Source organism: Macaca fascicularis, chromosome 9 (genome assembly GCF_037993035.2).
Source record: "Macaca fascicularis isolate 582-1 chromosome 9, T2T-MFA8v1.1".
NCBI classification, from domain to species: Eukaryota; Metazoa; Chordata; class Mammalia; order Primates; family Cercopithecidae; genus Macaca; species Macaca fascicularis.
In genome coordinates, this window is record NC_088383.1 from 76,953,086 (window position 1) to 76,979,512 (window position 26,427).

Here is a 26,427-nt window from a genome sequence, read left to right on the forward strand (position 1 = left end):
ATGCTGTTACAGAACACCCTGTAACTTTCCACCAGGAAAACCCAGGCTTCTTGTTGCTTGTCAACTGCCATGTGTGCTCACCCCAGGGCCTTTGCACAGACAGTTCTGACGGCCTGGAATGCTCTTCCCCTGACACCTGCATGGCTCACTCCCCCACCTCCTTCTCTTCTTTGCTCAGTTACCACCTGCAAACGGGGGCCCTTCAGGGCCACTTTATTTACAAATGGGAAGTTCCTCCCCGTGAAACTCCTGATCTCGTTTCTCTTTTTTATTTTCTCCTTAGAACTTACCCATATTTAACATACTACACTATTTCTGGTTGGTTTTTTTATGTTTTTGTTTTTTTTTTAAATTTGTCTTCCTCACTAGAACATAAGCTCCAGGAGGGGTTTTTCAATTGCTTCGGACATCCCCAGCACCTAGACATTCTGACACTGAGGAAGTAGAATCAGCATTTATGATCAACATCTGCTGAATGAACAAGATCTGGGCTTTCCAACAGACCCTCTGAATTCAAGTCAGGCACTGTCTACCCAGTCCCCTGACTGTCCAAGGATTCTGACTTTCTGGGCCACATATTCCAAAGGGCAGGGACAAGTCATCAGATAACTGGACTTCTCCACTAAGCTGAAGGCAGCATGGGAGAGTAAGTGACATGGTGCTGTCAGCTAGGGTCCAAGGAAAGGAAGGGATGATACAGACAGATGTTGGTGGGAAGTGACATGAGCATAGCCATCCCAGTGTCACCATGCAGAACACCGAGGAGGCTGCCCCTCCAGCCACTCACAGGGCTGCCTGAGCCTTAAACTGACTTCATGGGTCTCCTTACTGATCATCATGTCCTCAAGTAGATGTCCATGACCTCCTTCTAAAGAGAGCTAAATCCTGAGTAAAGGGAAGTGACTGCTTCCTCGTAAGCTTTGATGCCTGACAGGGAAGCCAGAAGTCAAACAAGCAGACAGAGCTTATGCAGAAACACAGGATAACAGAGGATTACCAGGAAACCATCTCACTTGGATCCAGTACGCTGCTATGTTTCAAGGCTAAGTGCCATTCCCCTTGGCTTGAAAATTAATCCAGGATTAGTGAGACCCTTCCCCCAGTCTAGAAGGATGCCTTTCCAACACATGGGCCAGGAGGGACTCAAGACACTGACAAGCTCGGCCACCAGCCACTTACTAACAAGTTGGCCTTAGAAGGCAGGACACACACACACACACACACACACACACACATACACACATACTCACCCTCTACAGGAAAATGGAGACCATGAAAATATTTACTTTTGGTAAAGAAAGGTAAACCAGAGACTATCCGGTCAGTCATACTCCAAAACTCAGAACATGGAGAAATCACTGTTCGAGGGCAGCCTAAGTACCCCAGGTCCTCGGAGAGCAATGGTGAGCAGCCATTAAAAAGCCAAGTCCAGATTGGGCACAGTGGCTCATGCCTGTAATCCCAGCACTTTGGGAGGCTGAGGTAGGCAGATCACCTGAGATTAAGAGTTCGAGAGCAGTCTGGCCACCATGGCGAAACCCCATCTCTACTAAAAATACAAAAATTAGCCGAGCATGGTGGCACGTGCCTGTAATCCCACCTACTCAGGAGGCTAAGGCAGGAGAATCGCCTGAACCAGCGAGGTGGAAGTTGCAGTGAGCCAAGATTGCGCCACTGCACTCTAGCCTGGGTGACAGAGCAAGACTCCGTCTCGAGAAAGAAGAAGAAAAGAAAAAAAAAAAAAAAAAAGGCCAATCCCCCTCCTCAGTGACTCCACCTGTGAGGAATCACTCACTAAACTCAACCTGGACAAATAAAAGAGCCCTGAGGCTCATCCACCTCAAAGCAGAGAATCATGGTTAAATAAGAACCCCATAGAGCATGGAAGTTTTCAGAGCCCAGGCATGGAGTAAATAAAATATTCAAGGACTCGGGTACTTGAGGGTGGCAGAGGTAGGGTTTTATCTTCCATTTTGATAAAAAGCATAATTCTCACTCACCCTGTCGTGGAACCAACACAACTATTATATCTTAACATTTTCAGAACTGGCCCAATATACTTTTGGAAGTTCTATGTTCCCTGTTGTAAAAAAAAAAAAAATCCTTTTCTTCCTTGGCAGGATGGGGACAGCTGACATCCTTCCCCGTTCCCCTGCCCCCAGCCTGTTCCCATTCCTCCTTCCTGCCTGAGGCTGTGCTTCTGAGTGAAGGTACTCTGCTTTGGAAACCATCCCCCAAGTACCGGAGCTGCCACTGGCCCCAATGCTGAGCAGAACTGACCCCAACCCGCTCCATAAAGGCAGTCAGTGGCTTCTTCTATTTTTACAAGCTCCGCAGAGCCCTGGGACCCACTCCAGAACACCCTTGCCAGCAGAAAACAAAACTTCCCTTGCTCTGATCGCACTCTCTGCTGTTATAAAGCATTGCCATTTCCTTGCTAGTTAGCCTTGAGACATTTCCAGACCATAAACCCCATGGGAAAAGCTCCCAAAGCAAATGTAAACCAAGGACTCCCTCAAGCCATCCTAGGCCCTATTTCTCCTGCTCTAGCAGAAGGAGCTGCCACCCCAACCCTCCCAGCAGCCTGGCAGGCAACTCCCAGGCAGCTCCTCATACAGCACAGGCCTCTCTGGCCTCCCCATTCAAGTGCCCCCAAGAGCAGCAGGCATGGGGAGAGGCCGGCATAAACCTTCCCAGGAACTTTGAAATTTCCAAATGATATTTACATCTCTGATGACATCAGTTTATCCATCTGAGGATAAAATTATCTGTCAATGCCAGCATGCAATCCCATCCGCTCCACTCTGCTAATTATAGCCTTCCACTAGGCAGCCGGCCACTCAGCTCTAGCACAGGAAGCAAATGGCCCATCTGTCAAGCAGGATGGCCTCAGCTAAACAGGGCTGGGGGTGGGGGGCACACGGCCATGCCCATTTAGGGCCAAAGAGGGAAAATGCGAGCTGATGGCAGCCCACAGCCAAGCCCAAAAGCCCAGGCTTTGTGAACCACATGGCATCTTCAACAGGCTGCAGAGGAGCCCTGTGGCCCCACATGAACCAGGCCTGAAGGTCCCCTCTGAGCCCTGCATCCTGGAACCCTGCTTCCTCCTGTGCAGGGAGAGGCCCAGCTCCAGGCAGCTGCTGGGAAGCAGGAGACTCTGTGAGGCATTCCAGCACCTGTGCCTCCTGAAGGAAGCATCTGGTCACCCGTCCTGGCTGGCTCACCACAGTTGGGGCAAATCTGTGCTTAATGAGGACCTGCAAGGCCCATTTTCAGCCCCAAAAGGCAAACGCTAGGCTCTATTGTGTTCCACGCCCAGTATTACTCTCTGTAGGCTCACAAGGGGCCAGAAGACTATTGAGAAGGGAGGGTAAGAGAGGCTGGAACTGATGGTCCCATGGATGGAATTTAGGGAGCTTTCAAACTGGAGATGGAGAAAAATCCACATCTTTACTTTTGTTTACCTCTAACTGAAATAGCCCTTCCATGTGGGATGTGGCAACAAACTGAAGTAATATTAACAGCACCTGCAATTTTGTCAGCAGTAGAAATCTCATATCTTAAAATGTCATTTACATTCCTCATTACTTCAAACTTACGATAGTATTCGACTCACTGCTAGTCACTGCTAGATCTTGTGAGTGAATGCACTGATAAAGTTGCACATTATTACATCAAAAATTTGGTTGTTTAAAATGTTAATAATTGTATCCTACTATAATTGGTTTCTTTTGTAACCGTGTGTATTTCATTTTATGCATTTAAGTATCTTGTCCTGAAAAAGGATCGATCCACAGGCTTCCCCAGAGAACCAAAGGGTCCCTGGCACACAAAAAGTAAGAACCCCTGGTTTACAGGAAGCAAATATCATTCCTGCCAGGAGAGGTGAAGAGGGCTCTAGGAATTTGAATGAAAGGGACAGGGAAGAGGGAGAGTGCGGGACTTCAGGATGAGCCCCCTGTCGGAGCCTGCAGTTCCTGGAAGGCCCTGAGAACCACTTCATTCTGCAACCGTCTCATGGAGCAATCGAGGTCCAGGGCTCCATGTTGGGCCAAAACAAAGCGCTTTTCAGACTTTCTAGCTTGAAAGGGGGTGGGGAAGAGCTACACTCCAAGGCTTGAGAGAGGTTTTGAATAAAGTGAGACTAGCAGGGCCCCCTCCTCCTGCCCAGAGAAACCCTGCACCTCCCTTCCTGAGGCCCTCTGCCCCGAGGCCCGTCCTGCCTGGCCCCGGGCCAAGCCCACCCTGCAGACAGTCGTCTGCTCTGCACACTGCTGCCCCAGCTTCCCCTGTCCCAGAGCAGGGTGCTGGCGGGAGCAGCAGAGGCAACAGAGGAGGCAGGAGTTCTGGGCCTCCATGGGTGAGCTCAGTACCCTTGGCCGTGTCACTCCCGCTTGTGGGCCTCATTTTTCACCTGTAAAACAGTAAAGCCTATTGGCTCTTATAGTGATTATGCTGTGCCACTATCCTGTCAGGGGTCATACCTGCATCATCTCATTTCCTTTCATCAACATACCCCCTCAAACACCCAAGAAACGACTAATCTCGTTTCACAGACTAGGCCCAAAGAGACTAAGCAGCACAGAACCCATGAGAGAGTCAGGATTCACAACCAAAACTCATCTGCCTGGCCAGCCACTAAGGCTACCAAACGGGCCTTTTGTGAAGAACTGGGGGCAAAGAGGTGGAAACACCTTTGCAAAATACAAAGCTGACAATAGCAGAGCAGCAGTGCTGAAAGAACTTCCTAGATGATGCCAACACCTAGTGTGGTATCCACGAGCCACATGTGGCTAGCAAGCTCTTGAAACGGGGCCCTGGTGCCTGAGGAACTGAACTTTCCATGTTATTTTGCTTTAAGTTAAATTCAACCACAGGTAGCAGCTGGTGGCCACATTTTGGACAGCACAAGTCTAGAGCGTCTCTCACTGGTGCTGCCCCTCACCACTCCTTCAAGGTTCCTTCCTGAAGGTAGACTCCATCCTTATAAAAAAAGGTGGCCAGGTGCGGTGGCTCACGTCTGTAATCCCAGCACTTTGGGAGGCCGAGGCAGGTGGATCACAAGGTCAGGAGTTCGAGACCAGCCTGCCCAATGTGGTGAAACCCCACCTCTACTAAAAATACAAAAATTAGCTGGGCGTGGTGGCGCACACCTGTAGTCCCAGCTACTTGGGAGGCTGAGGCAGGAGAAGCACTTGAACCCGGGAGGCGTTGGTTGCAGTGAGCCAAGATCGCACCACTGCACTCCAGCCTAGCGACGGAGTGACACTCTGTCTCAAAGAAAAAGAAAAAGGCACATGCTTCAACCCTCCTGCCACAAGCTACGGAAGGCTCAGCAAGTGTTCACCAACTTACTCAGGAGAAAACAGTCTTCTCTCCTACATCGCCAGGGCAGCTGGGTTCCTGCCTTCCCACTCCCCTTTCCTGTAAGGAAAGCAAAACAGACCAAGGATAGGAGGTCCTGGCAGTGCCCCCAATCAAACTGCTATAGGGCCCATTCTGTCTCCCCTAGGGAGCACCAGCCCCACCTCCAGGACCACCAGGCCGTACTCTAAGCTCTGGGGACACTGAACCTCCATCCCACTGACCTGGCCCTACTTATGCTTGAGGAACGGGGCTCCCCCACAACCCCAAATCAAAGCCAGCTCTTGAGAAAGCAGCAGAGGCTGCCTCCCGCCACCAGCAAAGACGCATTCACTTGTCTTTGTCACTTGTACTTTGCTGTCAATCCTGCCTTGACTCTGGACAGGACTTCTTCCTTCATAAAAACTGGACATCAAGTACAGAGAACCCAGTTAATTGTAATCCTTGGTCCCTGACATTCTCTGACACAGCCTCTTTTGTTACTCTTTTTTTTTTTTTTTTTTTGAGACCCTTTGAGACAGGGTCTGGAGTGCAGTGGCGTGATCATAGCTCACTGCAGCCTCGATCTCCTGAGCTCAAGCGATCCTCCCATCTCAGCCTCCCAAAGTGCTGGGATTACAAGTGTGAACCACCATGCCCAACTTTGTTTGTTACTTTTGTTAATGTCAGAGCACCATTGATCAAACCAGTCCTTCTGTCCCCACTGATCTGCTATGACCCCACTGTCATACTCTAAGGTTTTCCATAAGCCTGGGGCTGTTTCTGGCTATCTCCTCCATTGGTTGTTCTGTCTGTTTCTAAACAAACCTCCTTATTGTAATAACTTCAGTTTTACAACACATCATGCCATCTGGTAGGCCAAGTCTCTTCTTCCTGTCTTCTTCAGAAGTGTCCTAGATATTCTTAGATCTCGAATCTTCCATACACATTTTAGAATCATCTTCTCAAGTCTCAGGGAAAAAACCAACTGAACTGAACTTTGATTGGAACCACAATGAATCTATAGATCCGTTTGGGGAGAAATGGCATTTCTACTCTAGCAGGTCTTCCTGCTCCTAAATGGAATAAATAGTAAATAAATATTTATTATTTGTAAATTATCCCTTTATTAATATTAATAAATAATAATCCCTTCTTATTTTATGTCTTCTTTAAACAATTATGGCTTCTTTAACAACAGTTCTCATTGCCTCCCTCAAGCTTTCCATGGTGTCTGAGCAGAGCTGGAGAAAGACATCTAAAGTCTTGGGTTCATCAGTTCAAAGGTGACAAACATGGCCTTTGGAAAACAAACCTCTCTAGGAAGCAAAGTGGGCACACCAGTCTGTTTTGCTACCCCTCCTGTTGGCAATAGTTGCAGAAATTTGATTTAAGACTCCCACAGGCACACAGCACATTCCAGGCTGTGAAGGAGCTATGCTGGGAGTTTTGCAAACCCCAGTTATTCAATCCAGCCAGGGCAGAGAGTGGAATTTCTCATCGAGGACAACCACAAATGAATGAAGTACAGGGTGGGAGTGGGGGTGGCATGCCTTGGGCTGTTTGGGGGAAGAGTTTGGGGACAGGCAGGTAGAAGCGGTAGAACAAATAAGTGACCAAGGCATTCTGAGACAAGATGCAGAGCAATTACTTCCTCCTGGGGAAACCAGAGAAGGACTCTGAAGGATGCACGGAGTTTGACTTCACGCAACTGGACCCTCCCTGAACACAGGGACTGGCCTAATATATCTGCTGGAAGAATAAATCTGAGAAATGGTTTATGGCTTCAGACGCCTGTAAGCCCAAAGAAGGAACTCTGCGATGATCCCAGTCTGGAACAGAGCCTTCCAAGGCTTAAGGATAAGAATGACTCATGGTTAATCGGAGAACCACAGAAACAGCCATGGGAAGGAGAGTCAAGAGAGACTTCATCTCCACCCAATACCCTCCTCGCCTTGCTTTTCTTTCTCCCTCACTCTCCAGACCTCTCTGTCTCTCTCTCCCCACCTTCCATGTGTCTGAACCAAGAGAGTCAGAGCCTGCCTCCCAGGGCTGTGTCTCCAGCATACATGGGAAATGGTGTCTGGTTTTGTTCACAGATCTCAGCCCCGGGTGGACCTCCGGCCAGGCCCCCACAGACCCAGCTGACTGAGTAGCCAGAGGTCAATCAGAGCAGAAGACAGTGCTCCCGGATGCACCCTGGACGTCTGGCCCTGGTGGCGAGACAGGAAGCCCCAGCTCAGGCCACTGCCGGCAGCATCCTCTGTCTGGGGTTGGAGCTCCAGCTGAGGGGTAGGAATGGGGAATGGAGGCTGGAAGTCTGGGTATGGGCTTAGGGAGCCCAGGAATGAAGAGCTGGGTGGGGTGGGGTGGGGTGGGGTGGGGCTTGCCTCCTCCCAGGGTAACTGCTCACGGGTATATTCCTGTGTCAAAGCATTGCTGGTCACCCCTCCTCTTCCTTCTGGCCAGGACCGTGTCCCTCTGCAGCCCACAGCACCCAATCAGCTAAGCCTCCACCACTCATAACTGTAGGCCGCCGCCAGCAGGAGTGAGTAAGATGGCCCAGGTCTCCCTTCTCTCAGACCCTTTGAAAGGAGACACGGGCTCACAGAGATGACAGGAGGCCTTTGTCCTATACAACAGCCTCCAGTCCAAGGTCCTGGCAGCCTGTCTGGGAACTGCTCCATGCATCCCCTGTTCCTCCACTGGCCTAGGGTCTTCCCTAGAGACTGCCTGAAAGTTATCCTCATGGGGCCCGACGTGAGGGCAACAGGAGTTCCAGGGAAGGGGTCTGGGAGTGCCCTGTGGTCTCACTCTCCTGACCCCTCTGGGCTGCCGAGACGAGAAGCCACCATGAGGGAGAGCCATCTGAAAAGGAGCAGGCGGTGGGGAGAGCAGGCGTGGGGAGGAGGTGGGCGGAGATGAAGGGAACTCCAACAGCAGGAGCCAAGGATGTGAGGCTCAGTCAGAATTGCCGGCTCCCAGGAGACACCTGGCTGAGTCGGGCATATATAAACTATCTCTACACAACTTGGGCAGTGCTAAGGCTTATGATTATTTCATGGATCTTGTTTTTAATGTCAGATGTAGTTCTCTATATAAAAAAGAAATGCATCAAATTGCTTTTTACATATGTGGCCCTTGGTTTATTCTTTCCTCCTTTGCATGGAATCCCACATCTGAACTGTACCCTTTGCCCCTGAACTATGGATAGAAGGCAGAGGCGGCAATCAGATCTCAAGTGTCTGGAATGCACAGGGCCTTAATGAAGACATAGGGCCCCAGTTCAAGGGCTCATGTCTCCAAAGAGGACAAAGGGGAAAGGAAAGGAGCACTGGGCAGCTGGTCACATGGGCACCCTAGGCTCCAATCCCAGCTCTGCTACCAACTCTTTGTGACCTTGGGGAAGTCCCTTACCTTTTCTGAGCCTCAGCTTCCCAGTTGGCATGACAACCCCCAGGGTTGCTCCACTGCTCCGGGAGTCCATGGAAACTCCCCTCAAATCCTGGCAAATAAGCAGACTGCGGGCGGCCTGTCTCCTCCTCTCGCCCCACACACTGCTCTGACTCCGTCCCCACGGGCTACCCTCTGCTCTCCCACCTAGCCCAAGGATGTCACATTTCTGCAAGGGTAAAACCCTAAAGCAGACAGCAATGCCTTCCCTCCCCAGCCTGATGAAGGCACACACCTCCAGCACTGCCTCCCATAGCAGCCTCGGAAAGGACATGGTTTCCTGGAAATAATAAAGCCAAAAGGGGCTCATACCCATCTTCCAAGCTCAGCTCAAAGCCCTCCTCCCATTGCTTGAGCCCAGGAGATCACGGCTGTAGCAAACCATGATCGTGCCACTGCACTCCAGCCTGCGTGACAGAGCAAGATTCTGTCTAAAAACAAGAAAATGCCCTCCTCCCCTGGGAAGCCTTCTTGGATCACCCCTGCTACAGGGATATCTCTCCACTTCTGAATATCTATAAAACCAACAATGGGAAGCCCTTGCTGGTAGTGACATTGACAGCATTAACTATGCTCTTTGGACAGAGAATTCCAGGTATTTCTTATGGACAGCATGCAGGACATGGTGGCAAGATCCAGCAACACACACAACTTTGCCCTCAACAACTTCACAGTCTGCACGTACTATGCAAATGCATTAGGATGTCCCAGAAGTTCACAGAAGTTTGGTGGCTTAGTTACCAGACCACACTCTCCTCATGGAACCCAGACAGAAAGTGGTTAGGGCCCAAGCCTGTTCACAATGGCCAAGTAAACCACAATGTCCTGAAGCCAGATGCCACGCGAAAGCTCCTGGCACCCAGCAGGCACTTAGTAAATGTTACTTCTTCCCCAGTAACCATGTAGTGCTGTTGTAATGCTGACATTTCAAAACCCAAGTCAGAAGCCAGAAACCATTTCCCCTTCAGACCCTCTTTGGTCCAGGGTTAATTCCAGGGAGGGAGGAGTCCCTATTCTGAATTCCAAGGCAGCACTCACTGATTCCACATACATTAAGCACCTCTTATGTAGCAGACATTGGGAATAAGCAGATGAGTTCCTGTCCTCAAGAAGCTCTGTCTGGTGAGAGACCTACCAGCACATCAACACATGTGGGAGTCATCAAAACCCTGAGGTAGATGGGATCATGTGTGCAAAGGCGCCGGAGAGAAGGAGACACTAAATGAGAAAGGCAAGATCAGGGAAGGCTTCCTGGAGGAGGTCATGTTTGAACTGAGTCCATTTAATGGACAAGCAGGAATTCCTAAGGTGGACAAGGGGGTTAAGGAGTTCCAGATGCCCATGAAGGTACCACAGGAACAGCAGGTCAGGTCAGCAGAGCTGGAATCAAGGACAGGCAGAGGACGAGGGAAGGGGAGGCAGACAGGGAGGTTCACAGAAGCCACAGCACCAAGGCCAGGTCTCATGGGTTAAGCCAAGAAGTCCATTTATTCATATGACATCTATTGACTGAGTGGTTGTTGCACACCAGGCATTATTTAAAGCCAATGGGTCTCAAAGTTTTTGACCTGAAAACTCCTTTTCATTCTTAAAAATGTTTGAAGATCTGGAGCTTTTGTTTATGATGATACCCATCAATTATTTACCATAAATTAAAACCAAGACTTATTTTAAATATTTATTAGCTCATTTAGAAATAACAAGAGACAGCTCGGAGCAGTGGCTCATGCCTGTAATCCCAGTACTTTGGGAGGCAGAGGTGGAAGGTTCACTTGAGTCCAGAAGTTCAAGACCAACCTGGGCAACACAGGGAGACCTCATCCCTACAAAAAGTAAGAAGAATTAGCCAGGTGTGGTGGCACGGCTCTGTGATCCCAGCTACTTGGGAGGCTGAGGTGGGAGGATGGCCTGAGCTCAGGTCAAGACTGCAGTGAGCCGTGATTGCAACACTGCACTCCAGCCTGGGTACTAGAGTCGAAAGAGGGGAGGGGAGGGGAGGGGAGGAAAGAAGGGAGGGGAGGGAGAAAAGGGAGAGGGAGAGAGACAGAGAAAAAAAGAAAGAAATATTGATTTACATGTTAAATAGCATTTTTTTAATTTAAAAAATCCCCCCAAAAAAACACACAAAAACTGAGTGAGCAGAGTGGCATGGGCTCTGCATGTTTGTAAATGTTAACGTCTGGCTGCTGAGAAGGCAGCTGGATTCTCAGATCTGCTCCTCATCGGCTCCATTGCCACATCAAGTGTTCAGGTGCCTCTGGGACACTCCATCACATGCTCCCGAGAGAGTGACAATAGGAGTCTTAGTATTACTATGAAAGTGGTTCTAGATGCAAGAGCACCTGACAGTGGAACGCAGAGGTCCCTAGACCCACTTTGGGAGCTACTATTTTAAGAACTGGATGTGCAACGAGAGCAATGAAAGAAAACCACAAAAATCCCAGCTTTGGTGGAGCTCACATTCTACTTGGGGAGAGGCAAATATGTAAGAATAATATCTACTATGCTATGGTTATAAGTGCTACCAAGAAAGATAAAACGGGGAAGAAGGCTGGGGAAGAAGGCTAGGGAAGCTGGGGAAAGTGGCCATCAGTGTGGCCAGGGAAGGTGACATTTGAGAAAAGACTTGGAGCAGAGGAGGCACCAAGCCACACGGATACGTGAATGAGCATCCAAGCAGGCACCATGGTCTTGGGATGTGCCTGTGTTTTCAAGAAACAGCAAGGGGGATGGGGCTGCTGGAGAGGGAGCATCTAGGAGATGAGGCAGTGGGCTGATCAGGAAGGAACTCTGAGGCCACTGAGAAGACTGACTTTTGCTCTGAGTGGGTGGGAGGCACTGAAAGTTTGCAGAGAAGTGCTCTGTTGCAACTGTGATCTTATTTTATTTTAAATAATTGAGACGGGGGTCTTGCTATGTTGCCCAGGCTGGTCTCAAACTCCTGGGCTCAAGCAATCCTCCCGCCTTAGCCTCCCAAGTAGTGCTTGCCACCACGCCTGGCTGTGATCTTTAAATGAGTTGCTTGGACTGCTATGCCAAGAGAGTGGGAGATGGAGGTGGGATGGGCCGGTCAGGGAGCTACTCTGGTGACCAATGTGAGGTGACAGTGGCCTGGACCACAGTGGGCATGTGAAGGGTGTCCAGAAGCAGGCAGTGTATTTTCAGGCTGGAATAGGGAAATAATTGAAATAATTTAAGCAGGGGAGTCTCATATTCAGATTAACTTTTAAAAGTTCTTTCACCAGAGTGTTTCACATCAGCCTATGTGTTCATCATGATGGGGAAAGGTGCCATTGCAATGGAGAGGGCTGGTCACGTTCAGGATGGCCAACCATGGTGTGTGCTATCTGGCTTAGTATTACTATGAAAGTGGGGAAAGTGGCCATCAGTGTGGCCACACACCCCTAATGGGATATTCCATACTTCCCGCTGCACCCCCTGTGAAATGCTCCTGCAGGAAATGTGTGGCATGACCTAATCATGAGGAAGCTGGGAAGCTCTGAAGCAAATCCAGACATTCCACAGATCAAGTGGCCTGGAGGCTTCAAAGGACTCAAAAGAAGCAAGGATAGTCTAGGCTGGGGGAGATTAAAGAGATATAGAGCCAGAAGTAATGTACAAACCTTGGTTGGATCCTGGATTGGGTAAAATATCAGCCACAAAGGACATTTGGGAAATGAGGTACTTTCCAACACCATCAGCCAGTTCTCTGATTCTCTTGAGAGACCAGCTGGGTGTCATACAATGTAATTCAATTCTGACACCATTTACCTGGAGTTAGCATCAGATCCCACAGGTTAACATGCTCAAGCCCACGAGATTAGGCTGGGCATGGTGGCTCATGCCTGCAATCCTAGCACTCTGGGAGGCCAAGGTGGACAGATTGCTTGAGCTCAGGAGTTTGAGACCAGCCTAGGCAACATGGCGAAACCTCATCTCTACAAAAAAATACAAAAATTAGCTGAACGTGGTGGCATGCACCTGTAGTCCCAGCTATTTAAAAAAAATATAGTATTATTAAAAGTAATGGCAAAAACTGCAATTACTTTTGCACCAACCTAATACTTGGGAGGCTAAGGTGGGAGGATTGCTTGAGCCTAGGAGGTAGAGGTTGAAGTGAGACAAGATCAAGCCACTGCACTCCGGCTAGCCTGGGCGACAGAGTGAGACTCCGATGCAAAAAAAAAGTCTACAAGATTGCCTGACCTTCAGATGCCAATCACAAGTCCAGGACTCAAAGTCTGGCTGTAAGTCAGGGGTTCCCACAACCCCTTCCCCAAGTTTGATAATTTGCACGAATGGCTCACAGAACTCAGGGTTACTTGTATTAACCAGTTTATTACAAAGAATACAACTCAGGAACAGCCAGAAGGAGATGCACTGGGCAAGGTGGGCAGGGAGCTCCCAGGCCCACTCTGGGCCCATGCCCACCCCTCAACACCTCAGTGAGTTCCCAAACCCAGAAGCTCATCTAATCTCATTGTTCAAGAGTTTTTCTCTTCTACTGGTTGAGAGTTGGAAAAAAAAAAGTTTTACATAGAGCCCAATCTCCAGCCCCCATCCCCCACCACCCACACCCTTTCTGTCCAGCCTATGGGAGAGGCTGAACTGCCCAACCCTCTAATTATTTGGTGTTTCTGGTGATTCGCCCCATCCTAAGGCCGTCTAGGGCCTTACCCTAAGTCGTTTCATCAGCGTAAACTCAGGTGTGACGAAATGGGCTCACTATTAATAACGAAAGGCATTCTTATCAGGAAATTCCAAGGGTTTTAAGAGCTCTCAGCAGGAACTGGGGACAAAGAACAAACATATTTTTTATAACACAGGAATGTCATAAGAAATGTGGCCTGTATGTAGGACTGAAAAGTCTGATTTCATGGTGATTTTTTTTTTTAATCAGATGGACAGCAGTGGTGTGAGGAAGAATGCCCTTTCTGGGAAGCCGAATGCTGGGGTATTTAGAGGAGTGGGGTCACAACAATTGCAGTCTCCTTGTAGCTAGGTTGGCAAAAAAAAGAAGTGGTGTATTTAGAGAGAGCTGTTAAGGCAAGATGTCCATAACTGATAACTCAGAGGTGGGCAGATGTTCTTTGAATTCTTCCTTCCATTTTTTCTGTGGGTTTAACTTAAAAAAAATAATAATAAAAAAATAAAAGTCCATTTCCCCTATCGCAGCTTGATACAGGAAGTATTGATTAGGGGATACTCCAGCCGCCTGATAATGCTCCCCGTCTGGTATGAGAGAAGGGGGCTCTCTCGGCCCTACCCCAGCCTATCCCAAGCATCAGAACCAAGGAACAAAGAGCCGCTGCCCCACACATCAGTGCACTAACTTTCCAAGAGCCATGACCCGGCCACACCAGGGCACACTGGGTCTCCCCAGGCAGGCTGTGGACCGCCAGCTGGGGGTCTTTCAGTCCTTTAGAGCATCTTTCCTTTAGAAAGGACTGATCTTTAGAGCATCAGTCCTTTAGAGCATCTGCTTGGCACAGGGCCCAGTGTGTGCACCTGGTGATTAAGGGTGGAGATTCAGGGAGCCTTGGGTCTGGCTTCCAGAAACCGATCAGCTCTACTAATGAGACTGTGGGGGAGGGGGCGGGGCCTGGAGTCTCGTGGGTGGGGACAGTTTTCCGGGCAAGCCTTTCCTAATTGGCTTTCTGAATTTCCCCTAAGCAACGAAAGGAACCACCTGGCCCCAGTAGATCTTGGATCAGGGACAATGTAGGCAAGTAACACACGACAGTCCCCACCAGGACCCCAGAACCTATAACATTCAGGGCCTCAGAGGTCACCCCTCAAGTTTCAGATGCACTGGGCCATTGTTTATCAAAAAGAAACCCAAAGCAATGTATAAGCTGTGCTGCTGCGTCCTGATTTTTTTTAATGCGCTATGAGAGATGTTTTAGGGACAATTAGGTATGCTTTGGCATAAACTTAGTATTTTCTTAGGCATGACAATGGTGTTGTGGCTATAACTATATCCAAGAACATTCTTTTACCTTGTCTATAGCAAGCAAGTTCTATGTTTTCCAAGAAGAGGTTTTTTTTTTGTGTGTGTGTGTATGTGTGTGTGTGTGTGTGGGTGTGTGTTGTTTTATTTTGTTTTGTTTAGAGGAGACAAGGTCTCACCCTGTTGCCCAGGCTGGGGTACAGTGGTGTGATCATAGCTCACTGCAGCCTCAACCTCTTGGGCTCAAGCGATCCTCCTGCCTCAGCCTCCCAAGTAGCTGGGACTGCAGGCACATGCCACCATACCAGGCTAAAGGAAGAGGTTTATTTACTACAGGTTTGAATCTTCCTTTGCCTAAAACTCCAGACCAGATTCCATGCCATCAGGAAAGTCTCAGTGGCCACAGGCAAGGGTGAGCTCACCGAGGCCTCGGTCTGGTGGCCTGTTCTGGCCTGGAATTAATGCCCAAACCAGATGTTTCACTAACTGCTACCCTGGAGCTAAATACAGGCTGTAATGGGAACCTGCCTATTACACATCCAAGTGCACCTATTAGGAAACAGGGTGCCGAGGGCTTTAGAACATGCTCCTCGCTGCATGGGGAAGAGGCCTGGGGGAAGGGAAAGGGAGGGTCACTTGTCATCTTAAATCCTTTTCTCCTCTGCTTTAAGAATATCAGGACAAGAGAAGATGCATGCAACAAGCCAATATGACTGTGAAACCCTGTGCAGAAAGTGGCAGCCGGGAAAGGAGGTAAATGTCAGAAACGGGCTCCCAGAGGGCTGGCGTTGATGCGACCCAGCAAAGAGCCTAGGCCAGCTGGAGGCGCTGGACCACTTACGAGCTGCGTGATGCTGGACAGACCATCTCCCTCAGAGCGCCAACTGCCTCTCCACTGTGACATGGGAATATAATGGTCACGCGAAGGAGACTCTGAGGTGGCGAAACTCCTTTGTAAACGTAAGATGCCGGACCATAATGAGAAGCCACTTCCTTAACAGTCAGCAGTACACAGACTGTGTTAAGTGTCTGCACCTGACCAGGAGATGCCACACTGCCTACATTCTCAGAAAAGAGCTGGAAGAAACTACTAAGAACTCCCAGTGTCTCCCAAACTCCAGCCATTCTCTTATCACGTCTCCACGTGGTCAGGTTGGCCAGCTACTTGCATTATTATTAACTCAATGTTTTAATAAAACCTCACTGGCTTTTCTTACTCAAGTAAATACGGTCCTGACCTAAACTAATCAAGACCTACACAATCACAAGTTTGAGGTACTAATTATTTTTTTAATACACATCACACTTCCCACATGCACATTAAAATGTTTAAATGTTCCCCCATAGCCCACCTACAATCATCTCGTGCACCGCCAGGAATCAGCGGGGGGGACGCTGATCTGGCCCAACCCCATGATTTTGCAGATGGGAATCTGAGGCTGAGAGAGAGGCTGGCACTCCCACCAGGTCACACCGCAAATTAGTCCTCACTCAGCAGCTGCAACCTGGGTCTCCCATCTCCCAGGCCAGTGATCTGTCCGCCACAGGCCGCCCTCCCTCATCAGGAACAAGACTTCTCACGCCCTGGCATATCCTCTCCAAAAAAAGAAAAATTTAAGGATGCATTTCTGAAGGACAGTGATGCTGGCCTCACTTCTGCCTTCCTGCGGCTCCAGAGAGGCAATGGGACCTGGGCCCTAGCGTCCGGTGCCACTTCGGGTCAGCTTGCTCCCTCCATCCCAAGGTGGCAACCAGCCCACCTCCCTGGGAGAGCCTGTGGCCCCTGCCCTGGGGAGCTGGTGCTACTCCAGCAGAGATACCAGTCCCTGTGTTAGCAATGTCTTGTAACTTCTACATAAAGTTACAAATCTAGCCGGGATGGCCTTCTGGAAGCGCAGAGCCTCGGGGAGGATCAGAGACACCCTCATGCTTACAACATGTTTGATGAGTGACTAAATGACCAAACCAATGGACAAACAACACATCCCCAAAAAGTCCATCTCTCTAAGAAAAGTTCTCCCAAGAAAGAAGAACAAACATCTAGGCCAGGAAGGAAGCGGTAAGTCTGCCGAGAGAGAGAGGCTTCACACCCCACCTCCAGTTCTCACGAGTGAGTTACCTAACTCTCTGAGCATCTCCTTCCCAAGTGCAAATGAGGCAAGAGCAGCGCTGTCTCTTAGGCTGCTGGAGGATGAAATGAGAGAATGGCTAGAAAACAGCTCAGCCCAGAGCCTAGCACACAGGAAGAGCTCGTTAACTGTTAGTTTTAAAGACAATATAGGACAACCTAGGAGGATGCAGAAGGCACAACCCAGCTAGACAGAGTGTGGGGGAATTCCTGGCTGAAAAAAAGTCAAGTTTCATTCCATGTGAGGCCAGCACCAGGAGACCACAGTGGAGAAGGAAGATACTGTAGAAACAAACAGGCCAGAAGAAGGCCCCACTCCATCTCAGGGTCTGTGGGTACCTGAACAACTCCTGCCCTCATCTTGTCTCTGCTCTCAACATGAGTCTACCCGCCTAGTGGTTGGAAAGCCAAGTGGCCACTACCACCCCCAGGGGAAGCCCAGAGCCCAACACCCTGAAGCTAAGTGTCTCTGCCACAGCCTCCTGGGAGCCTCTGGCCAGGCCTGCTTGCTCCACCCAGATCACAGAACGTCTGCAGCTGTCGGAGCACGCTGCTAGGACTCAGTGAGCGCCAGCTTCTCAAGGGGACAGGGACAGGGCTGGCTCGTCTGTTCCTGTGACCCGGTCCCTCCCAGGTCAGAGGCTGAGTCAGAACCAAGCCAGAGACATGAACAGGGTTCCCTCAGCCTGGGTTCTGACCCGGCAGGGAACATTCTTCTCTTCTCTGTGAGAAGTCACAAGTTAGCACTCTGTCCCCACACCCTGGCTGGACAGGAAGCTCCTGGTTTGAAACCACTGAGTAGTGTCCATTGTCCCCCCTGCACACTAGAGATTGTCCCATTGGCAGAGTTTTAGAACCAGGGGCACATGCTGGGTAGCCTGGGGCTTGGTTTCCTTATCTCTGAAAGGAAGGGGTAGCACTAGATGCCCTCTATGGCCCCTCAAAGTTCAACCCACTGGAAGTCCAGGCCACATCCTAACTGCCCCACACAATGGGTGACGCTCCTGTTCTGAAGCTGTCAGGGAATCCCATGTTTTACAGCTCAGCTTGGCAAGCAGTTTTGATTTAACTGTTTTCACAACTGGCAAGTCCTTCCCGAGAGCTAGCTCGCATCTACCTTCCTCAGTTTTAACCTCTTTCCATCAGGTTTTCCTTGCAAAGGGGAAGCCCTAAGAAACCAGCTGTAGGGCATGGCCCCCTGGCCTGAGGAGGGGCCAGAAACCTCACTACCCACAGTCTCACTCTCCCCCAGCCCCCTGTTCTCGCCCTGCTCCTTCCCCCTTGGTTTTGAGCACAACCCACAGAAGGAAGGTGGTTCTCAGGGCCCTGCTCAGTTGGGCCCCTCCCTAGTAAGGCCACCTGCTGAGGCAGAAGGGCTTGCATTTTCCTATGGCTGCCTGAACAAATGACCACAAATGGGGTGGCTTAAAACAGAAGTTTAATCTCTCACCGTTCTGGAGGCCAGAGGCCAAGGTATCTACTGAGCCATACTCCCTCCAGAGGCTCTAGGGGAGAAGCCCTCTTGCCTCCGCCAGCTTTTAGTGGCTCCCAGAGTTGCTCGGCTTGTCTGCCTCCGTCTGCTCACAGAAGGCCATGTACTCAGTTCCCTCTGTGTGCCCATGGCCTCCTCTTCTGTCCATCTCAAATCTCCCTCTGCCTTTCTCTTATAAAGACACTTGACACTGGATTTAGGGCACACTCAGGTCACCTAAGATGATTTCATTTCAAGATTTTGAACTGAATTATATCTGCAAAAACCTTTTTTCCAAATAAGGTTACATTCACAGGTTTTAGAACCTAAACATACATACCTTCATACTTTTTTTTTTTTTTTGAGACGGAGTCTTGCTCTGATGCCCAGCTGGAGTGCAGTATCACCATCTCGGCTCACTGCAACCTCCACCTCCCAGGTTCAAGCAATTATACTGCCTCATCCTCCCAAGTAACAGGGATTACAGGCATGTGTCACTATGCCCGGCTAATTTTTGCATTTTTAATAGAGACGGGGCTTCACCATGTTGGCCAGGCTGGGCTCCAACTCCTGACCTCAAGTGATCCACCCGCCTCAGCCTCCCAAAGTGCTGGGATTACAGGTGTGAGCCACCGCACCCAGCCAAGAACATACCTTTTTAATGAGACCACGACTCAACCCACAACAGAGCTCACCCGTCAGAGTGAGAAATCAAGGCCTCATCCTTCTGCTAACTGGCCCCTAGCTTACCACCATGACCCCAAGCAACGTCCTCTCCCCTGTTTGGCCCTCTTTCACCATCTGTGAAGTGGGGATAGATCACCGCCTGCCACACCTCTCCTATGGGGGCCAGAACTGGGGTCACTGACCTGGAGATCACAGCCAGCTTTCCAACACGATAATCCTGCATCGAGACTTCTCAAACTCGAGATATCATTTAAGGAGGAAGAATTATCACCGGCCACCCCACAAGTTTCTGAATCCCTGACTCATAAAACTCAAGCCTGATTCTATAGAAACTTATTCGGTTACAAAGGTAACCGCACAGAAACCTTGTCTTTAGAGCACATAAAAGAATGTTTTGAAGATAACCAAAAGGAAAGCAAAATTCTACAACTCACAGACTCCTCTCCCTCCCACAACATACATCCTGGTTCCCTGCAGGAGAAGCCAGCTCTCATAGTCTCCCACATTCCCAGGCTGGTGGTCTCCACATACCTCCACCAACCCTTCCTCACCTACATGGGGCCCTATTGACTCCCCCTACTCTTCTCCCAAACCCCTGGCTAGAGTGTTCTCTTTCTTTCTGGGCCTCTCCCAACTGTGTTTGCTAACTTTCCCCAGCTCAGAGAACCTGTCCAGATTGTAAGAGAGGTCAGAAGAAGGTCTCAAATCACTCAGGATTCACCTACAGAGAAAGATGTCCTGGAAATCGCCAGTACCATCAGAATTCCCTTACAGATACCACCCGGAGCTGTGGTTTCGCCTCCAGCTGCAGATTAGAATCACCCAGGGAAGTTTAAAAATTATAGGTAGGGCCAGGCGCGGTGGCTCATGCCTGTAATTCCAGCACTTTGGGAGGCCAAGGCAGGCGGATCACGAGGTCAGAAGATCAAGATCATCCTGGCTAACACAGTGAAACCTCGTTTATACTAAAAATACAAAAAATTAGCTGGTTGTGGTGGCGGGTGACTGTAGTCCCAAGCTACTCGGGAGGCTGAGGGAGGAGAATGGTGTAAACCTGGGAGGCGGAGTTTGCAGTGAGACGAGATCGCGCCATTGCACTCCAGCCTGGACGACAGAGTGAGACTCCGTCTCAAAAATAAAATTAAATTAAAAAATAAAAATAAATAAAAATATTACGGATAAAGCTGGGTGCGTTGGCTCATGCCCGTAATCCCAGCACTATGGGAGGTGGAAGCAGGTGGATCACTTGAGACCAGGAGTTCAAGACTAGTCTGGGCAACATGGTGAGACCCTGTTTCTACAAAAAAAAAAAAACACAAAACTTTAAAATTAGCCAGGTATGGTGGCACATGCCTGTGGTTGTAGCTACTCAGGAGGCTGAGGTGGGGGGATCACTTGAGCCCAGGAGGTCAAGGCTGCTGTGAATCATGACTGCACCACTTGCTCTGGGTGACAGAGCAAGACCCTGTCATTATAATTATAATTTTTTTTTTTAAATTACAGGTGCCTGGGCCTAGCCCAGACCCACTGAATCAGAAGCTCTGGTGATGGGGGCGGGTCGGGAGTAGACACATGTCCTTGTGAAATCCTCCCAGGGTAGGAGGCCTTGAGCCATGAAGTCGAGGTCCACTGGCCAAGAAGGTACTGTCTTTTGACTCTGGGAAGTGACCTAGTCTCAGAATCCTGTGCAGTCTCAGCAGCCGACACCCCACCCTACTGCACCTAGGAGATGGTCCCAATCTGCCACAGGACGGGCCAGAGGCTGGCCTCAGCCCACCACCAGCCACAGTGTGCCCATGTCTGCATCCAGCACCTGGCACACGGTGAGTGCCCAGAAATGAACACCCTGACCCCAAGCACCCACAGTCTCCCCACACTACACCCAGCACAGCTGGAGAGGCTGGCATGGCCAACCCTCTGGTAGGAGATGGGAAACAGCCTGGGTGGGTAGGGGGTGCTGTGTCACTCATATAAGGTCACAGGCAACATCCTGAGAGGGACTTCCAGCAGCCCCAGGAGTCGGGGGTTCCTGCTCTCCCAGGCAGTAGGAGGGCTCTGAGGAGGGAAAAACAAGCCTGTCTGGGCCAAGGCTGTTTTCCTTCCACCCTCCAGGGAAACATTTGCTTCCCTGCAGGCCCAGATGCAAAATGTCTTGGCGAGAAAGTCCCTTTTGGAAAAAATTAAAACCCAACAGGCACCTTTCCCACAGTGAAACGGTTCTTGTCTCAGGAACAGATGCAAATGATGGTTCTCACACAAGTTACTTCCATGCTCAGGCCTCAGTCTCCTCCTCTGTAAAATGGGACAAGGCACACGGGGTCATTCTGAGAATGCAGAGAGATGATGCAAAGTGTGGCGAGACACGCGGCAGATGGCGTCTCCTCCCAGCATCTGCATGAACGGTTACCCAGCCAGATGCCCACTCAGAGCTCTGTGGGCACTGCCTCATCCAAGCCTCACCCCTGTGGGCAGCACAACAGCTATCCCCTCCCAGCAGACAAGAAAACCAAGGCGCAGAGAGTGTTCCATGACTAGTCACATGGACATTCTCCTCACCCGCCAACCAAGAAGTGCTCATCCTCCTCAGCGCTGCTTGGCCTCCAGACCTGGTCTTCCCAGAGGGCATTTCTGACCTCAACACTCAGGCCCAAGAAACATTCTGTAGCCCGCCCTCCCTCTCCCAAGACTCATCTCCACTCCTCTCTGCGAGGCCTCCCTGCCCAGTGAAGCCCTCAGAGTCCTCCCAAGGACTCTTCTGTAAAACACGACAAGACTCCCTGTCCTGCCCAGCTGGAGGGTCACTCTGAGAATCCAAAGAGATGAAGCAAAATGTGGCAGTCAGGCCACCACAGTCACGCAGCCCAGCTCAGACTGGCCCTTGATGGAACCAGCTCCTCCAGCCAGTTGGTCTGACCCTTTGGGCATGCATGTGGTCTTTTCCAGGGACTGGGCCCTTCCCACCCCTTAGTTCCTGGGTTACCACGGCATACCACCAGAGGCAGAGATGGCTGCCATCCCTTCACAGGCCGACCCTCTAGCTGGGGAAGGTGACACCGTAAGTCTATGGTGTCTCTTCCTCACCTCCACCGGCTCAGGGGCCTAACTTGGAGCTAAACAACTCATGCTGACTGAGGGCTAGGACCTCTCAGAGCCTTGCAGGACACTTCTCAGACAGCCTGCCTGGCCCTGCGTGCCTGTTGTGGCCCAGTGCCTCTGACAGTGTGCCATGGTAGCCAAGAAACTAAGAGGTGGGAGGGGCCCAGCCTCTAGAAAAGACCACATGCACGCCCAAGGGGTCACACCATCTGACTGGAGGAGCTGCTTCCACAGCCATCTGTTCTAGGCAGGCTGAGTACCCCTAGGGGCAAAGGAGCCTCCTCTGACAAGACGGATTCCAGAAGTTCTCATCTCATCACCTCATCTCATCTCATCTCATCTCATCATCTCCCCAGCTACCCCTGGGCAATGCAAGACTCCCAGGTGACTCTCCCTCCCTCCATGGGCAGAGGGCCCTAGAGTCTCCCTCCCTCCGTGGGCGGGGGTCCCTAGAGTAGACCCTGTGCTTTTGTACCTCTCATCTCACACGATCCTCCCCATCGCCCTCTGGGGTACCCACAGAGGAGGCATCTTGGAGGCCCAGAGAGCTGGTCCTTTACCCAATGTCACACAGAATAGCCAACACCTGATCTAGGTCTCTGGATGGCAAGACCACAGGGCCTGACAATGAAACCCTGCTTCTCAGTCACTCGAACCCCAAACTCTTCACACAACCAGGCCCCTGCCACCCTCTCCACCCACAGCACGGCCCTTCCTGGGCTTCCTCATCTGCGGCAGCCATGCTTGCGACCTGCCTCAGGGACTCTGCACTCATGGCTCTCTCTGCCTGGGATGCTCTGGACAAGTCTGTATGGCTGTCCAGAGTCTTTATTCTCTGGACAAGTCTTTATTCTCTATTTGAGCTTCAGCTGAAATGTCAGCTCCTCATAAAGGCTTTCCCTGACCACATCATTGAAAGTAGAAACGCCCATCCCTCCCCACTTGCTTCCTAATTTTCTCCTTAGCACCTATCCCAAGTGATATTTATTTACTGCTCTGTCTGTCTTCCAGGGCCTGGACTAAGCCTGCCTTGTTCATAGTTGTTTCCCACACCTATCACAGTATCACAGCGCCTGGCACTCAGTAGGCATCAAATAACTATTTGTTGACTTAATGAACAAACAAATCAACCAGAGAGCACGGCTGGTTAAGACTGAATGCTCCTGCCTTCCAACAAGAAGTCGAGTCAAACCCATTCGCATCTAAAAGCTCTCTCTGGGAAAGCTTGTTTTTTTGTTTGTCTGTCTGTTTTGTTTTTTACCCCCGCAAAGTTTTCTGACCAGACTTACCCAGAAAACATCTTTCCCCTGTGGGGAGCCAGTTGGTACAGAAATGTCATTATCAGTCCCTTATCAGGTTGACCGCGAGCCCCACCCCACGGTGGCATTGTGAATCACCTGGGAAGAAAGGGCTCCGGGCAGGAGGGCAGGTGGTTATTCCTGCTTCTCCAGGAACCAACCCAAAGGCAGCAAGGTCCAGTCCTATGACACAAAGCAATTCCCCTATTAAAGTGGGGAAGGAGACCATGTACAAAGTCGAGGCTAAGAGCGAAGGACATTTCTCAGGGCCTTAGTTTGCTCATCTATAAAATGAAGGTGTTGGAAGGTTCTCCACACCCCAGGCAGGGCTGCAGGCCTGATTCTCTGGATATTAAAGGCTCTGTGGCCAGACTGGGGGAGGGGAGGACCTCTCTGTGCCCGAGGCCTGAGCCCAGTCTGACGCTGTGAGATCATCTCTGACAGCCCATTAGGCATGGCTGGCCACTTCTCCAATATGAAGGCTGCTCCACTTTCATCTTCACTGTTTGAGTTTCAGTATTTGGACTGCTTATCTACAGCCAGAAAATGAACTTTGCTCGACAAATCAAACACAACAAGAAAAATGATTAAAGAAATAAAATGTCTACATATATTTACAAGATGTCCAGATGGATGTTTACCGACACATAACAGTGGTTGAATCCCAGTGGTAGAATCAGAGGGGACTTTTGTTGTTTTCATTGTACTTTCCTGAATGGCTTAATTTTTTAAGCTATGCACATGTATTATTTTCACAAAAACAAGAAAGCTCTTCTCAAAAGTAAAAATCTCGTCCTGCTGCACTCCAGCCTGGGCGACAGAGCGAGACTCTGTCTCAAAAAAAAAAAAAAAAAAATCTTCTGGAAACTGTCTCCAGAGAAGTGCTTTCTTTTTGGCCTGGCTTCACCTAGCGCTTCACTGGGAGGCCAGGGATGTGGCCTTTTTCAGAAAGGTTATCTTCCACCGTCACCCTGACAACAGGGAGGAACATACACGGTGCCTGGAAAGGTCATGAGGGCCCGAGGAAGAAACTGGAGTCAGGCAACCTGGGTCTGGTCTTGGCCTGTCACTAACTTGCCGTGGGCTTTCAAGCAACTCACTTCTCTTCAGGCCTCTGATTTCTCCTCGGTAAATTTAAAAGGCTGCACTAGAGGTGTCTTTAACAGCCCTTCTCATTCTTAGTCTATGGCTCTTGAGCAGCAAGGCCAGAGAGGAAGGCAGGAAAAGAACGGCTAATCCGTGAGTAGTTGATGGCGTGTTCGTCATGTGCCAGGCACCGCTCTAAGCTCTTCAGATGTATTAATCCATTTAATCTTCTCAGCAACTCTCAGGTAGGTACATAATATCCATTTAGAGAGGTGCATGGAAGTTATGCCTAGGCCACTTAAACTTTAAGTCTCAGAGCTGGGATTTGAACCCAGGCAACAGGGTACAGAATCCACACTCTTAACCATTAAACTATAAGAAATGTAAGAAATCACAGGCCAAGCTCTGATAAGTAGGTTCATCCTTGGAGAAGGCCCAGAAAGAGTTTCTATTGCCTCTGGCGTTCACTGCCTCCATGACCTATCCACCTTCAGCTCCTCCCTACTTGCCCCCAACTCCCACCAAGTCCTTTTCTTCCTGATTAGTCAACACTCCCCAGCCATGACACCTCTACCCACTTGAAAGTCCTATCCTGTTATCAAGGAAATAGGCTTGGTGCTCTGAGGGGAGCCCATAGCACCATGATCAGCCCTGCCCACTTTGCAAAGTCAAGGCCTCAGCAGACCTGACCACTGCGGGTTACACCCCCAGCCAGGCCTCTGCCCCACGTTGGATCCCGCCTTGTAGGTACAAGTGGGACTCAATCACCATCATGCAACAAGCCTCTCCTGAGCACCTACTGTGTGTGCAGGCCCCAGGGCCAGCATTCAGAGGAGGATATGGATGAGCGACAATCCTGACCTCCGGGAGCCCACAGTCCAGCAAGGAAAGCAGTCCTGTAAGCGGATCTCTAAGATACCCTGTGGGCAGTGCTAAAATTAGAGGTGTGTCCCCAACAGGCTGAGGGTGCATGTGTCAGAATGATTCACCCTGTATGGTGGGAAGAGGAGGCTCTAAGTGCCTCTGTGTGAGCTCATTTCTCCCGCAGACATCTCCATGACTTACTGGAAGGGCGAAGGAGCACTGGCCTGAGGATGCGGAGACCTAGGGTATATGCCAGCTCTGCCAAGTGAGCCTCAAACACACCCTTTTGCAGCCCCAAAGTTCCCTGCTGAAAACAAGAGGGCCCTGAGTGTGGGACCATAAGTGGTTTAGGGGCATATTCATAGGGACTTACAGACTGAGCTTTCCTCATTCAATGCCCTTTCAACCCCTCCGATTGCATCAAGGACTTGCCAACCTACCTTTTGAACAGAGAGGGTGGGCATCAGGGTCACAGCCTTCAGCACCCATGACATCTATCTAGGATTTAGTATCATTGTTTTGTTTTCCCCGTACTATATTTACTTTAAAACTTTACCTGCTATTTATGATGAGGGGTCTTGGTTTCTCATTCATAATACTAACATAAAACCTTCTTTTAAAAATAAATTTAAAGGCGTGTATATTCAGGGCAACTTGAATCTATGTGCCTAGAAAATAAAAAAATATATAATTTAAAAAAGGGAAAAAAGAAAAAGAAATTTAAGTTTAAAAAGTAAGTTTAGGCTGGACGCAGTGGCTCACGCCTGTAATCCCAACATTTTGGGAGGCCCAGGCTGGTGGATCATTTGAGGTCAGGAGTTTGAGACAGTCTGGTCAACATGGTGGGACCCCGTCTCTATCAAAAATACAAAAATTAGCCCAGCGTGTTAGTAGGTGCCTGTAGTCCCAGCTACTCGGGAGGCTGAAGCAGCAGAATCGCTTGAGCCCGGAAGGCAGAGGCTGCAGTGAGCCAAGATCACACCACTGTACTCCAATCTAGGTGAAAGAGTGAGGTTCTGTCTCAAAAAAAAAAAAAAAAGTAAATTTAAAT

At 49.9% G+C, this 26,427-nt stretch overlaps 1 protein-coding gene across 3 annotated transcripts in view; it reads right to left on the reverse strand.

Moving 5' to 3' along the window:
- Window positions 1-26,427, reverse strand: part of TSPAN15 (tetraspanin 15) — a 55,071-nt gene that overhangs the window by 23,872 nt on the left and 4,772 nt on the right. Inside the window, exon 1 of one of the 3 annotated variants that reach the window (XM_065520985.1) lies at window positions 25,313-25,404. The exons of the other annotated variants lie outside the window; for them this stretch is intronic. Coding sequence (XP_065377057.1) covers window positions 25,313-25,339 — 27 coding nt within the window. The 5' untranslated portion in view covers window positions 25,340-25,404. Of the gene's footprint in view, window positions 1-25,312; window positions 25,405-26,427 lie in introns of those variants that run through there. 3 annotated transcript variants of the gene reach the window in all.